The sequence below is a fragment of the Pristis pectinata genome, chromosome 5 (assembly GCF_009764475.1).
Source record: "Pristis pectinata isolate sPriPec2 chromosome 5, sPriPec2.1.pri, whole genome shotgun sequence".
NCBI lineage: Eukaryota > Metazoa > Chordata > Chondrichthyes > Rhinopristiformes > Pristidae > Pristis > Pristis pectinata.
Window position 1 is genome coordinate 14,467,336 of NC_067409.1, and position 15,293 is coordinate 14,482,628.

A 15,293-nucleotide genomic window follows, 5' to 3' on the forward strand; every position below is an offset into this window, starting at 1 on the left:
TGAGGGTCAGAATAGGAAGATATGGCAGACGAATGTTTGGCTGAAGAGTTAGTGCAGAGGGCAGGGTTTCAGGTTTTATTACTAATGTAATTGGATCGGCACAACATTGTGGGCCAAAGGGCCTGTTCCTGTTCTAAGTTCTATTTGTGGATCACTGGGATCTCTTCTGGGGAAGGTATAACCTGTACAAAAGAGATGGGTTACACCTGAACTCGAGAGGGACCAATATCCTTGCGGGCAGGTTTGCTGGGGCCGTTGGGGAGGGTTTAAACTAGGTTGGCAGGGGAATGGCAACCAGAGTGTTAGGTCAGATGATGGAGCAGTTGGTGTAAAGGTAGATGCCTTATGTGGAGAGATTGCGAGGAAGGATAGACAGTTGAAAGGTCATAAACACAGTCAGTTGGATGGGTTGAAATGTCTTTACTTTAAGGCGAGAAGTATTAAGAGTAAGGGTGATGAACTCAGAGCACGGATCAGTATGTGGAATTACTATGTTGTGGCCGTTACAGAGACTTGACTGTCGCAAGGCCAGGATTGGCTGCTGGACGTTCCGGGGTTTAGATGTTTCAAAAGGGATAGGAGGGAGGTAAAAGATGGGGGAGAGTAGCATTGCTAATCAGGGATAGTGTCATAGCTGCAGAAAGGGAAGACATCGTGGCGAGATTTTCTACTGAGTAAGTGTGGGTGGAAGTTAGAAGCAGGAAGGGAGTGATCACACCATTGGGAATTTCTATAGGACCCCCAATAGCCACCAGGACACTGAGGAGCAGTTAAGTAGGCAGATTTGGAAAAGGTGCAAAAATAACAGGGTTATTGTCATGGGAGACTTCAACCCCTAATATTTATTGGCACTTCCTCAGTGCAAAAGTCTTAGATGGGGCAGAATTTGTTAGGTGTGTCCAGGAAGGATTCCTGACACAGTATTTGGACAGGCCAACCAGATGAGTGGCCATACTGGATCCAATACTAGGCAATGAACCTGGTTAGGTGACAGACCTCTCAGTGGGTGAGCATTTCGGAGATAGTGACCACAGCTCCCTGACCTTTAGCATAGCCATGGACAAGGATGGGAGCAGACGATATGGGAAAGTTTTTAATTGGGGGAGGACTAATTACGGCGGTATTAGGCAGGATCTTGGAAGCATAAATTGGGAACAGATATTCTCAGGGAAATGCACAGAAGAAATGTGGAGGCTGTTCAGGGAACACTTGCATGGGGTTCTGGATGGGTTTGTCCCACTGAGACAGGGAAAGCACAGCAGGGTAAAGGAACCATGGTTGACAAGAGAGGTGAAATATTCAGTCAAGAGGAAGAAGGAAGCATACTTTAGCTTTGGGGAGCAAAAATCAGGCAGGGCTCTTGAGAATTATTAGGCAGGAAGGAGCTTAAGAACAGAGAGCTAGAAGGGGACATGAGAAGGCCTTGGCGAGTAGAATTAAGGAAAACCTCAAGACGTTCCACATGTACATGAGGAACAGGAAGATGACTAGAGTGAGGGTAGGACTGCTCAGGGATAAAGGGGGAAACATGTGACTGGAGGCGCAGGAGGTAGGGGAGGTCCTCAATGAATACTTTGCTTCAGTTTTTCACCAGGGAGAGGGAATTTGACGAACGTGAGGTCAGTGTAGAACAGATTAATGTTCTGGAGCATGGCTTTGTAAGGGGCAGGTCATGCTTCATGAGCCTAATTGAGTTTTGTGAGGAGGTGAAAAAACAAATTGATGGAGGTAGAGCAGTGGATGTGGTGGATATAGACTTTAGTAAAGCATTTGACAAGGTTCCCCTTGGTAGGCTCATCCAGAAAGTCATGAGGCATGGGATCCATGGAGACTTGGCTGTGTGGATTGGGAATTGGCTTGCTCACAGAAGACAGAGGGTGGTAGTAGATGGAAAGTATTCTATCTGGAGGTCGGTGACCAGTGATGTTCCACAGGGATCTGTTCTGGGACCCCTACTCTTTGTGATTTTTATAAATGTCTTGGATGAGGAAGTAGAGGGATGGGTTAGTAAGTTTGCAGATGACACGAAGGTTGGAGGAGTTATGGATAGTGTAGAAGGTTGTCGTAGGTTACAACAGGACATAGACAGGATGCAGAGCTGGGCAGAGAAGTGGCAGATGGAGTTCAATCCAGCAAAGTGTGAAGTGATACACTTTGGAAGAATGAAATTTAAGGCAGAGTACAAGGTTAATGGCAGGATTCTGAGCAGCGTACAGGAACAAAGTGATCTTGGGGTCCACATTCATAGATCCCTCAAAGTTGCCATGCAAGTTGATAGAGTGGTTAAGAAAGAGTATGGTGTGTTGGCCTTCAGTAGTCAGGGGATTGAGTTCAAGAGCTGCGAGGTAATGTTGCAGCTCTATAAAACTTTGGTTCGACCACACTGAGAGTATTGTGTTCAGCTCTGGTCACCTCATTATAGGAAGGTTGTGGAAGCTTTAGAGAGGGTGCAGAGGAGATATACCAGCATGCTGCCTGGATTAGAGAACAAGTCTTATGAGAAAAGGTTGAGTGAGCTAGGGCTTTTCTCTTTGGAGTGACGCAGGATCAGAGGCAACTTGATAGAGGTGTATAAGATTATGAGTGGAATAGATAGCATGGACATCCAGCACCTTTTCCCCAGGGCGGCAATGACCAATACCAGGGGACATCCATTTAACGTCATAGAGGAGAAATGTTCAGGGAAGATGTCAGAAGTAGGTTTTTTACAGAGAATGGTGGGTGCGTGGAATGCACTGCCGGGGGTGGTGGTAGAGGCTGATACAATAGGGACCTTTAAAAGGCTCTTCTTGGCACATGGAAGTAAGAAATAAGGAGGGATATGGACTGTGCAGGAGGGAAGGGTTAGATTGATCATGGAGGAGGTGTTTATATATTTCGGCACAACATTGTGGGCCGAAGGGCCCATATTGTGCTGTAGTGTTCTATGTTCTATTTTCTAGTACATCTGTAGAACTGTGTGAGAGTGTTCGGTGACAAGCTGAACCTCCTTAACCTTCTAGCGCGTCTTCCTTTTCATTGCATCTGTGCGCTGGGCCCAGGGCAGGTCACTTTTTTTAGATATGTCACACAGTAGAACATAGAACAGTACAGCACAGGAACAGGCCCTTCGGCCCACAACGTCTGTGCTGAACACAATGCCAAATTAAACTAAATCTCTTCTCCCTGCACATATCCCTCCATTCCCTGCATATTCATGTGTCTACCTAAAAGCCACAAAACTTCTGGCATCCTGTTCCAGGCACCCACCACTCTCTCTGTGTAAAGAAAAACTTGCCCGAACATCTCTTTTAAACTTTCCTTCTCTTACCTTAAATGCATGTTCTCTTGTATTCAACGTTTCCACCCTCGGCACATGATTCTAATTGTCTATATATGCCTCTCATTTTATAAAGTAGTATATAAAAGTAATATAAAACATTTTCCAGTGAAGTTGAAAAGAAACACAGGATTGGGGGCCACAGTGAATTTGAAGGGAGCAGAGGAAACATCTCCTGGTGAGCCAGATGCTGATCCATTGGAATTTTCAAACAATAAGGTGGTGGATGATCAGAGTTTTACTGTGTTCAAATCCCCTCAGCATAAATGATCACACTTTTTCCTAATTACTTGCTGTTCGTGCCCTCAATCCTTTTGTGACTCATCTACGAGGGCACCCAGGCTAGGTGAAGGGAGACTAATTCATGTGCTGAGAGAGCCCAGGAGAAAGGGGCACAACCTCATCATTAGAGCTAAAAGTGGTGCCAGGTAGTATTTCTTCTGGAAATCTGGAACACTGTCATGTTATAAAAGCTGTTGAGGCTGGAGGTTAATTGAGGACATAAAAAAATGTGAATTTCATTAGGTGAAGATATAAATGTTTGAGGAATCAAGGCAAGAACACTGAGTTAAGATACAGATACCAAGACCCAATGCTGCTGTATGCAGGTGTGTTAAAAGACAATAAAACAAGGCAGGGGCATGTACTGTGTATAGTACAGCACATGCTAAGCAGTGAAAATTAAAACAGAATTAAAACAGAAAATGCTGGAAAAACACAGCAAGTCAGGCAGTATCTGTGGATGGAGAAAGAATTAACGTTATGGGTCTGTGACCTTTCGTCCAGACTGGGTAGGAGAGGGATGTAAGTTTGTTTTCAGTGGGAGAGATGATGTGAGAGGGGTGTGTAGAACAAAGGAAGTGTGTGTGATATGTGTGTGTGTGTGTGTGTGTGTGTGTGTGTGTGTGTGTGTGTGTGTGTGAGTTGAAATGGCTCAGTGGCAGCAGCCAGCGACTCATTAGATTTTCCTCCGGGTGCTGCGGTTTCCTCCCACATTCCAAAGACGTACAGGTTAGGAAGTTGTGGGTGCGCTATGTTGGTGCCGGAAGTGTTCTGGCTGCCCCCAGAACACTACACAAAAGATGCATTTCACTGTGTGTTTCGATGTACATGTGACTAATAAAGATATCTTATCTATTTAATGAATTATTAATGGTAAGGTGGTGGGACTTAATGAGTAGTACATAGAAAATAGAACAGTACAGCACTGGACAGGCCATTCAGCCCACAATGTTGTGTTGATCTTGATGCCAATTTATCCTAAATGTCCTCTTCCTATGTATCATCCATATCCCTCCATTCCCTTCATATACATGTGTCTATCTAAAAGCCTCTTAAACTCCACCAAACTGCCTACTTCTACTACTACCCCTGGTAACCCATTCTAGGCACGTACCACTCTCTGCATAAAAATACTCGCCCCTCACGTCGCCTTTAAACTTCTCCCCACCCCACCCCCAACCTTAAAAGCACATCCTCTGATGTTTGACATTTCTACCCTAGGGAAAAGATTCTGACTGTCTACCCTATCTATGCTTCTCATAGTTTTAAAAACCTCTGTCAGGTCTCCCCTTAGCCTCCGACGCTCCAGGGAGAACAACCCAAGTTTGTCCAACCTTTACTTATATCTCATACTCTTTAATCCAGGCAGCACCCTGGTAAACGTCTTCTGCACCTTTGTCCACAGTCACCACATCCTTTCCATAATGGGATGACCAGAACTGCACTAAATGCGGTCTGACTAAAGTTTGTGACTAGTATAAGGGATATTGAGCCAACACGATGATAAAAAAAATAGAAAATGGAAAACAATGGAAAAACTGAACAAGTTTTACTGAGGAAGCTCAACAGTGGCAGAAACGCAACAATATGTACTGGATCCCCCCAAAAAAATTAAATTGGCCTAATTAGGGAGATTACACCCAGAATCCAGTGTGAAATGGGATCTATCCAGTGTGAACCCCCCACCTTACCATGCTGACCACTGGGAAGGTCGTCGGACTTTGGAGAAGCTCTCTCCCCTCGGCAGTCACACACCAGCTGTACAGCAGGCTGCCAAGGAGGGAGGGGAAAGGGAAGACATTCCGTGTGATCATTTACTCTGATTAAGTTCGATGCTCTGCCACGCCCCCTCCCCCCATTCCACACCACAAATGCACCTGAAGAGTTAACCACAGAAAAATAAACAAAAGGTTGAATTTAAACCAACTGGACAATCAATACCACAAACCTTGAGGTTATATAAAGCCTTCTAATCACAGTGGAACCTATGGAGGTAGGAGAATGGGGAATCAATGGTTTCTCAACTAAAGGCACTGTTGCTTAGAGACAATTTTATTGTGGAAAAACCTATTATAAGGATTCACGTGAAACTGTTCATTGCTGCTTTGTGAAACTTTTCTGGGGCAGGACAAATTAGTTGCATTGCTGTTCCCTTGGGAAAGCTAGCAAGGTATTGCTGGCATTTACAGTAGATTATTTTGTGAAATCCATTCTGAGATTACTTGGGACTCAATAGGCACCCAGTCATTGTACAAGGCTGCAGTAATGACAAGCAAAATTTATTTCATGCTACACCAGACTAAACTAATCCTCAGCCTGGGAGAAAGTTTCCTGAACTCCATCAGTCTTCTCTGCAGGGAAATGTGGAGAATAATGAGAACTGAAGAGAAATCAGAAACTCGGTGTCAGGCAGAAGGGAGATTGACAGCCTAAAACAAATGAGAAAGAGAGCGGCACATGCCTCAACACTCAGATTTAGGTTTCAGTGCCTGCTCAATTTCCAAGACCAAGGAATTGGTCTTTTGTCACTGGTGCTCAATGCATCAAGAGCAGAGCCCAAAGGTTGCACTCTTCTATGTGCACTTTGTTGCACTGACAACAGCGAGAGGAGGTGAATAGAACTGGGAGCTGATGACCTCACATGTGTTTGGAACCAGGAATGAAATTTTCTCCACTCCTGACTTTAAATCTAACAAAATTTCTCTGAGGGACTTGGCTAGCTGCAATTTCCCTTTCATCATGTGTTTCCACTGAATCAAACCTCTTCCCTCCTCTTCGAACTGAGACCAATTTTATTCAATACCACTGTTTCTCAAATGCTGCCCTGGCAAAGTAATTCTCCTTGTCCGTCCACTGCAGCCAACTGCAGCACCTCCCGAAGAATAGACCATAGAACATAGAACAGTACAGCACAGGAGCAGGCCCTTTGGCCCACAATGTTGTGCTGCACTAATTAAACCAATGACTCCTAATTAATCTAATCCTTCTTCCCCACACATTGACCATATCCCTCCCTTCTCTGCATATCCATGTGCCTAACAGTCTCTTAAATGCGCCAGTGCTACCTGCCTCCACCACCATCCCCAACAGTGCATTCCAGGACCCCACCACTCTCTGTGTAAAAAAAACTTGCCCTGCACATCTCCCTTGTATTTTCACCCTCTCACCTTAAATACATGCCCTCTTGTACTAGACATTTCAATCCTGGGAAAAAGATACTGGCTGTCTTCTCTATCTGTGCCTCACATAATTTTATAAACTTATATGAGGTCTCCCCTCAGCCTCCACCACTCTGGAGAAAACAGCCCCAGCTTGTCTAACCTCTCTTTGTAGCACATGTCCTCCAGACCAGGCAGTATCCTGGTAAACCTCCCCTACACCCTCTCCAAAGCCTCCACATCCTTCCTATAATGAGATGACCACAACTGAATGCAATACTCTAAATATGGCCTAACCAGAGTTTTATAAAGCTGCAGCATAACGTACTGGCTCTTGAACTCAATGCCTCTACTAATGAAAGCAAGCATGCCATCAGCTTTCTTTACCACCCTATCAACCTGTGCGTCCACATTTAGGGAGCCATGTACCTGGACTCCAAGATCCCTCTGTTCATCCACACAGTTAAGGATCGTGCCATTAACTGTGTACTCTTCATTTATGTTGAATGCCCACACTTGCCCAGATTAACCTCCATCTGCCACTTCTCTGCCCATATCTACAACTGATCTATATCCTGCTGTATCCTTTGGCAATCTTCTGTGCAATCCACATCACCACCAAAGTTTGTGTCATCTGCAAACTTACTCACCCACCCTTCTATATTTTCATTCAAGTATTGTACATATATGACAAACAACAATGGTCCCAGTACAGATCCCTGCAGAACATTATTATTCACAGGCCTCCATCCAGAGTAAGACCCATCCACCACCACCTTCTATCTTCTATGGGCAAGCCAATTTTGGATCCAGTCAGCCAAGTCACCGTGGATCCCATGCATCCTAATTTTCTGTATGAGCCTACCATGCGGAACCTTGTCGAATGCCTTACTAAAATCCGTGTGTACAACATCCACTGCTCTACTGTCATCGATCACCTTTGTCACCTCCTCGAAAAACACAATCAGATTAGTCAGACGTGACTTGTCCCGCACAGAGCCATGCTGACTGGTCCTAATTAGATTATGCTTCTCCAAATGCTCATAAATCCTATCCCTAAGTATCCTCTCCATTAGTTTCCCTACTACTGACGTGAGACTCACCAGTCTACAATTTCCAGGTTATCCCTATTTCCTTTCTTTAACAGAGGAACATTAGCTACCCACCAGTTCTCCAGCTCCACACCTGTGGCAAGCGAAGATACAAAGATCTTGGTCAAGGCCCCAGCAATCTCATCTCTCGCCTCTCTCAATAATCTGGAGTATATCCTTTCAGGCCTTATCCACCTAAATGTTTTTCAAGAGACCTGACACTACCTCTTCCCCAATCTCAAAATGCCCTGGATCTTAGCATGCTACACTCTGATCTCACTGTCCTCTCCTTCTCCTCGGTAAATACCGATGCAAGGTACTCATTTAGGATATTGCTCATATCCTCCGCCTCCAAGCACAAGCTCCTATCCTTGAACGGTCCTACCCTCTCCCTAGTTATCCTCCTGCTCTTGATATCAGTGCTTTTGGTCTGACTAGAGAAGCAAATCCAGGTGACCATTTATAATTGAGGTTGGACGTTGGGTGTCAATAGGCTGTTTGACTGTGGGAGCACCACAGCCATGGCGAGTCTTGTACTTGCTCTATCCCGAGCCCTTGCTCCTCTCAGCAAGTCCAGGAGTAGTGATCAAGAGCCAGAACGCTCTTACACCTCTAGCCTTAACTTCATGTCCTCTAGTATTTGACATTTCTACCCTGGGAGAAATATTCTAACTGTCTACCCTATCTATGCCTCTCATAATTTTGTAAACTTCTATCAGGTCTCCCCTCAGCCTTCAATGCTCCAGAGAAAACAACCTGAGTTTGTCCAATCTTTCCTTGTGGTTCATATCCTCTCATCCAGGCAGGATACTGATAAACCTCGTCTGTATCCTTTCCAAAGCCTCCACATCCTTCCTGTAATAGGGCAACCAGAATTGCACACAAGACTCCAAGTGAAGCCTAACCAGAGTTTTATATAGATGCAGCATGACTTCCTTACTCCTATACTCAATGCCCCAACCAATGAAGGCAAGCACACCATATGCCTTCTTTACCATCCTATCTACTTGCATGGTCACTTTCAGGAAGCTATGGTCTTGGACCCCAAGATCCCTCAGTGTTGTTAAGGGTCCTACTATTAATGTATACTTTCCCCTTACATTTAATCTCCCAAAGCACAACACCTCACACTTGCGTGAATTAAACTCCATCTGCTATTTCTCTGCCCATATCTGTAACTGATCGACATTCAGCTGTCACTTGGAAGAGTTAACGTTCCATTGACTTTCTTTTTAAATGTTTTATACACTGTGCCAAGATTATTTCTGTAGACCCAAACTGAAATGTCTAATACCCATCGGATATATGTCTGAATTTTTCCCAATAAATGAACTGAATTGAGTGGCATCTATTTGATCGAATCCAGAGTAAGTGCCAATGATAACATACAGGCAAGTCACTGAAATACAATAGCAGAAGGATTCAGCTGCACAGCAAGAACTGTATCCACTCCCTTATTATCAATGTTGCCTCTGAATTTGCCACTTTATGTGCTCTGGTAGCCAAGCATTTTGTAATGTGGATCCCACTCTGTCGCAAGCCATATTGCTCTCCTGATTTATTCTCAAGATGCTCAAGATCAATAGCAATAAGATTAATTTAAGTAACGTCAATTAAAGATCTTTATAAAGCAATAAAAATCATAAAAATTTACAAACAGTTCAACACAAAGGAGGAAGAAAATACCTTGAATGATTATGAGTTGCGTACCTCTTTAAACAAACAGAATCCTGGACTGGCTGAAAGAGCTCAAGGCAATTTATCACTTCACATAGATCCCCTTCGAACCCTCTCCCCTTCCCTCCACACCCCCAACTCTTGGCTCTTGTTCACCCCTTCATATAATCACATCACAATTAATGCTTAATCTCTCGTCTGAAAAGGACCTGAGTTCTGCTGTTCCTCCCCTAAACCTTTTTACCTTGCTTTCCCCATTTGATAAACTTTCTAGTTTGAAGAGGAATATGAATACCTATTCAAATGTCTCCTGATATTAAGGTTCCACATAAATACAAGTTATCATTGTTGGTGGTATTTATCCAAGAGTGTGGAGGGGCACTGCAAGGCACCGGTGGATCTTATGGTAGAAGAATGGTGGTTATACTGGATAGTAGGGAGATGCCAGCAAATGGCAAATACTCTAATTTAATACCCATACTCAAAAAGTAGCTGCAACAATTTCTTCAGAGACAGAAGAAACTGCAGATGCTGGAATGTAGAGCAAGAAAAAAAACAAACTGCTGGAGGAACTCAGTGGGTCAAGCAGCTCATTTGCCTTGTTCCTCGTTTGATGTACAATAATGGAATCAATCGTCAGAAACAACTTTATAATAGCACTAGAAGTCATTATTGATCAAGCCTGACCAATCTCAATGCTAACTCAGAGATCAGGACCTGGAAAGTCATTCATCATGTGTCATTCACCAGGTTAACTTGGGGTAGAGCAGTTTTGCATTTACTCTCTTGGTGTCTCAGACTATTCAGGAGAATAGTCACCTCATATACCAAGTGGAGTTTTTTACTCCCAAGCAGATTTTTTCCAGCATAAATCTTCCACAAATGCAACACAAAAAAATTGTTTCCGGTGAGATTTTCAAACTCACTGGACTGAAAAACAAGAGTTCTCATTTACCCATAGAACAAACTGTGATATGACAGGAGCAACACTCAACTGCATTCTTTGGCCTCATTCAGGTTCCTGGCTTCCTCTGCCCTCAAGTACAGCCTAAGGTTTGCCAAGACAGCTCTGCATGAAGATCAGGATCCCAGTCACTCTCAGGTTCCTCACTCCAGAATCACTCCAGGCTGCTGCTAATGATCTCTGCCACATCTGACAGGTTGCTGCTCACTGTGGCATTGGGAAATATCGCCCAAACTTCATTCTCAAGGAGAGAAGGCTTCATCTACTTTCCCTTCAACCCATAGGAGCAGCTGGAGTGAGCACATGGATTGGCTTGCCTTTCAGGCTTTGCGAAGTACAGGCATTCATTGATTGCACCAGGGGTGCCTGGAGGGTCCCTCCATGCAGAAAGAACATGCCACTGCAGTCTCTGTTCTCCATCAGCACCATGGGGGGGACCATGTCCTCCCCAATCCCCCTGCGCCTCCCCACTACCCCATGATCATAGATCCATCCATTCAATAGCAACATTCCTCCATAGCTGGAAATTTATTGTTGGCAATGCGGTGTGTCCCTTTAAGGTGTGTCTACAAAGATAGCACCTGTTGTACTCGGCAGTGAGAACAGCAAAGATTTGCAACACATCAATAGAGAACACTGCACTGAAATCAACAACATTTTTGTACAATGTTACATAATTATATCTGATAATTATGTTCTATGAACCTTGCAATTGAAGTTCCATTTATACAACTTGTACAAGTTGCTTTAGAATTAACCCCAATACTGTCTAAAAATGGTGTGGACCAACTTCTAGGCCACAATATCCCAAATAGACTGTGGGGAGGCCCATGATGGTTAATCAGATTTTCAAAGGCCATTTTCCATCCCTAACCCCTAGTACAATACAATGGACTCTTGACCTCACAATCTACCTCGTTATGACCTTGCACCTTATTGTCTGCCTGCACTGCACTTACTCTATAACTGTAACACTTCATTCTGCATTCTGTTATATTTTTCCCTTGTGCTATCTCAATACACTGATGTAATGAAATTATCTGTATGGATGGCATGCAAAACAGTTTTTCACTGTACCTCAGTACATGTGACAATAATGAACCAACTTACCATCCAATTACTTGATGGCATATGTGGAATAGCTCATTGGAGATCCAAGCTGCACAATTTAGTTTGAGCTAAGAACATTGCAATGTCAGCCACAGTTAAAACGAAGCGGTAAATCTACCAGGACCATTGAGGATCATTCACTGCTCTTTTAAAGCAGGAAGTAGTGATTCAACTGCAATAATCCACTTTAATGTGACACTCTAACCTTTTGCTCCATTTTTAGTTACTTTTCCAAGAGTTCAGGAGAAACCAAGGCCCTGTCTTGTAGACTTGTGAGGTTGTTGCAGAAACACTCATGTGACCAGTGAGATTACTCTTAAGCACTTACAAAGGACACATTCACCTGAATTTCCAATGCAGTGCACACATGAATGTAATCGCCTGTACTCTCCCGTGTACCACTTCAAACAGCGTCAGAGCCCCTCGGGTTGCAGAGAACAAATGTGCATGCAACCACAGAATTACTTGTAAGCTTGACTGTGCACCACACTTTGGTTGGGGATTGCACAGAGACTCATAAACAGCAAATGATTCAAAGTGAAAGTTTTACATTTAGGTAGAAAGAAGACTTGGCTGACAGAGTAAAATGAGGTGATTCCAAATGCGAACTGCAATGTAGCACCTCCAATTATAAATAAAAGCCAAGAGAGAGATATAATGGGGTGGTTAGGTCTCAAGTGCTTGATGCTATCACTCTGAGTGAACATTACCCCAAATGAATTTGTAAAGAGGTATTGGTATTGGTTTATTATTGTCACTTGTACTGACATACAGTGAAAAACTTGTCCTGCGTACCATCCCTGCAGATCAATTCATTACACAGTGCATCGAGGTAGTACAGGGTAAAAACAATAACAGAGTACAGAGTAAAGTAACAAGGAAGAGCCTCTGCCTGGAATGGAAAATGTGTATATTCCTGATACAGGGTCTCAACATGAAACATCAACAATTACTTTTCCCCCATAGTTGCTGCCCGACCCACTGAGTTCCTGCTGCAGTTTGTTTTTTGCTCCATGTTGCAGCATCTACAGCCCCTTGTGTCAACATGTATATTCTGTTGCAACAAACAATCTGCGGGAGAAACTCAACAGGTCGAGCAGCATCTGTGAGGGGAAAGGAAATGTCAACATTTTGGGTTGAAACCCTTTATCAGGACTGAGAGTGGAGAGGGGAGGCAGCCAGTATAAAGAGGAGAAGGGGAGTGGTGAGACAGGACCCCGAGATCATTGGTGGACTGAGGAGGGGTGAAAGATGATGGGTAGGTCCGACCAGGTAGGGGAGGAGAGCAGGGGTGGAGTTGGGAGACAGTGGCAGGTGGAGAATGGACGTTGGCAGACAAAGGGAGAAAAACTGAGAGGTAGATAGAACTAGGTGGAGGAAGGAGGGGTAGAAGGTTGGAGACAGCTGCTGGAGGGAAATAAGCAGGAACACCAGCTATTCCGTTCCCCTTTTGCTTGGATGAAAGATTTGTATGGGTTTGCATTTCTTAAGTTTTATTATGTTTTGAGTGTTGGGATATTAAATAGATCAAATATCATATCCCAATGCCTCACTAAACCTCACTCCATCAATAGTGGACATTGAGGCATTCATGTTGAAATGGGCAGCAGGTTTTCTTGCTGTGGTAATAAATACCTAAAGGTTTCACCAGAGAATTTTATAGGAAAAGAGATTGATAAAATTTGAGGCAATCAGTGTGGAATTGAAGTGATGTTCATTGCAGGAACTCTTTCATTTTAACAGTTGGCTTTGTTATTGCGAAGAATACCTTTCAGAATCATTGCTGAATGTGAAACTGTCATTCAAGGCAATCATCTGAATTGGACGTGGTCATGAAACTTTATGAAAAAGTGCAGAGTGGTACAAAGTTTGGGTGTTCCTTTCTATGCCATAAAATTTCTTCTCTGGAGATTAGTCATGAAATAAAGTCGGGCTCCGTGTTCACCCGAACCACATGGATTGGACACTTGGCAGGTTCAATCTGCAATCAATTAGATGACCTGTTGCACTCCAGGCAAGGATTTCACAGCTGATGTTATCCAGTGAATGTAATGGTGTGGATGTTAGCTAAAGGGTAAGCTGAGTTTCACTACACTGGTTGGCTGAATAGCCTATCATTCATCAATGGCCAAGGCTTGCATGCAAATGATCTTCTGTTCTTTCTTGTACAATTCTTGTATAATGTATGCATAATTTATGTTTTTCTTCTGAATATCGTGCCTCTAATGCTATGTGCCTGTAATGCTGCTGAAAGTAGGTTTTTCATTGCACCTGTGCATACACGTACTTGTGCACATGCCAATAAACTCAACTTGATTTGATTTGACTTGGATGATTGCCACTATGGTGAGATGTCAGGGCATCGTCAACACCTATGGAATGCTTCAGGAGAGGAAGAGACAGCAAAGTAAACAAAAGTCCCCAGACTGAAACAGATACAGTCCAAACCAAACACTTCTTGGATGAAAGTGAATGATCCACACAGTCCTGAGCTCATTGGTAGTTTATATGAGGTCAAAGAGTAAATGTGGTTGGTCAAGGCTCCATGATGGCTTATACCACTTCAGAGAACATGGTAAGAATTTAGAAGGTGTAAGATTCAAGGTGACTAATTGGTACCTTGTGTACTGATGTAAAATGTTTTTTTTTATTTTAACAGCAAGAATTTAAAGTCAGCAGATATGAAGTATCACCAGACATGAAGTTTGTTCTGCTTGCGTATGACATTGAACAGGTATGTGCAGTCTTTGGTTTACTTAAAGATCACCGACTATTGGCAAAAACACAGTTTCAATGGTCCAAACCTTTTATTGTAAATTAGTTTTCAAATAATCTCAACTTTTAAGATGTATTATGAATATGGGGTTGTAAATGAAGCAAGTGATTTGTTAAGAACATAAAAACTGGGAGCAGGAGTAGGTCACTTGGCCTTTCAAATTTGTTCCCATTCATCAAGATCATAGCTGAATGTCACCTCTGTGACATTTTCCAACAAAGTGTTTAAAGGGATATATTCCAAATGCAAAAAGGTAGGTCTAGCTCGTATAGACATCTTGGTCAGCATGGACAAGTTGGGCCTATTTCCATGCTGTATAACTCTATGGTAATCCCCACATCTTTTGATTCTCTTAATGCTTAGTAATCTATTGGTTAAGATGGCAGATGGAGTACTTGCCTTCATGGCTGAGGCACAGAATACCAGTGCAGGGAGGTCAAGTTTCAACTGTATAAAACACAAGGGGCAGCAATGTGGCACTGATACTAGAGCTGCTGCCTCTCAGCTCCAGAGACCCGGTGCAATGCTGACCTCAGGTGCTGTTTGTGTGGAGTTTGCACATTTTTCCTGTAACCATGTGTGTTTCCTCTGTATGCTCTGTTTTTTTTCCCCACATCCCAAAGACCTACAGATTAGTAGGTCAAGTGGCCACCGTAAATCATCCCTGATGGGTATTGATGGGAATGTGAGGAGAATAAAATGGGATGAGTGTAGGATTAATGTAAACGGGTGCTTGATGGTCAGTGTGTACTCAGTGGGCTGAAGGACCATGCTGTATGACTTTATGACTAATCAGACCATGGCTAGATAGTGCCAGGACTGGTGAATTATAAACACGAAGAGAGACTATAAATTCTCCTTTGAAAGCAAAGGAGACCAAGGCGAAACTTGCAGTGCCACTTTCCTTTTAGAAGTG

General features: G+C 43.4%; 1 protein-coding gene across 5 annotated transcripts in view; it reads left to right on the forward strand.

The window, feature by feature from the left end:
• Nucleotides 1-15,293, forward strand: part of dpp6a (dipeptidyl-peptidase 6a) — a 546,960-nt gene that overhangs the window by 313,769 nt on the left and 217,898 nt on the right. For all 5 annotated transcript variants that reach the window (XM_052015996.1, XM_052015997.1, XM_052015998.1 and 2 more), the window contains one exon: nucleotides 14,261-14,335. In XM_052015996.1, coding sequence (XP_051871956.1) covers nucleotides 14,261-14,335 — 75 coding nt within the window. The remainder of the gene's footprint in view (nucleotides 1-14,260; nucleotides 14,336-15,293) is intronic.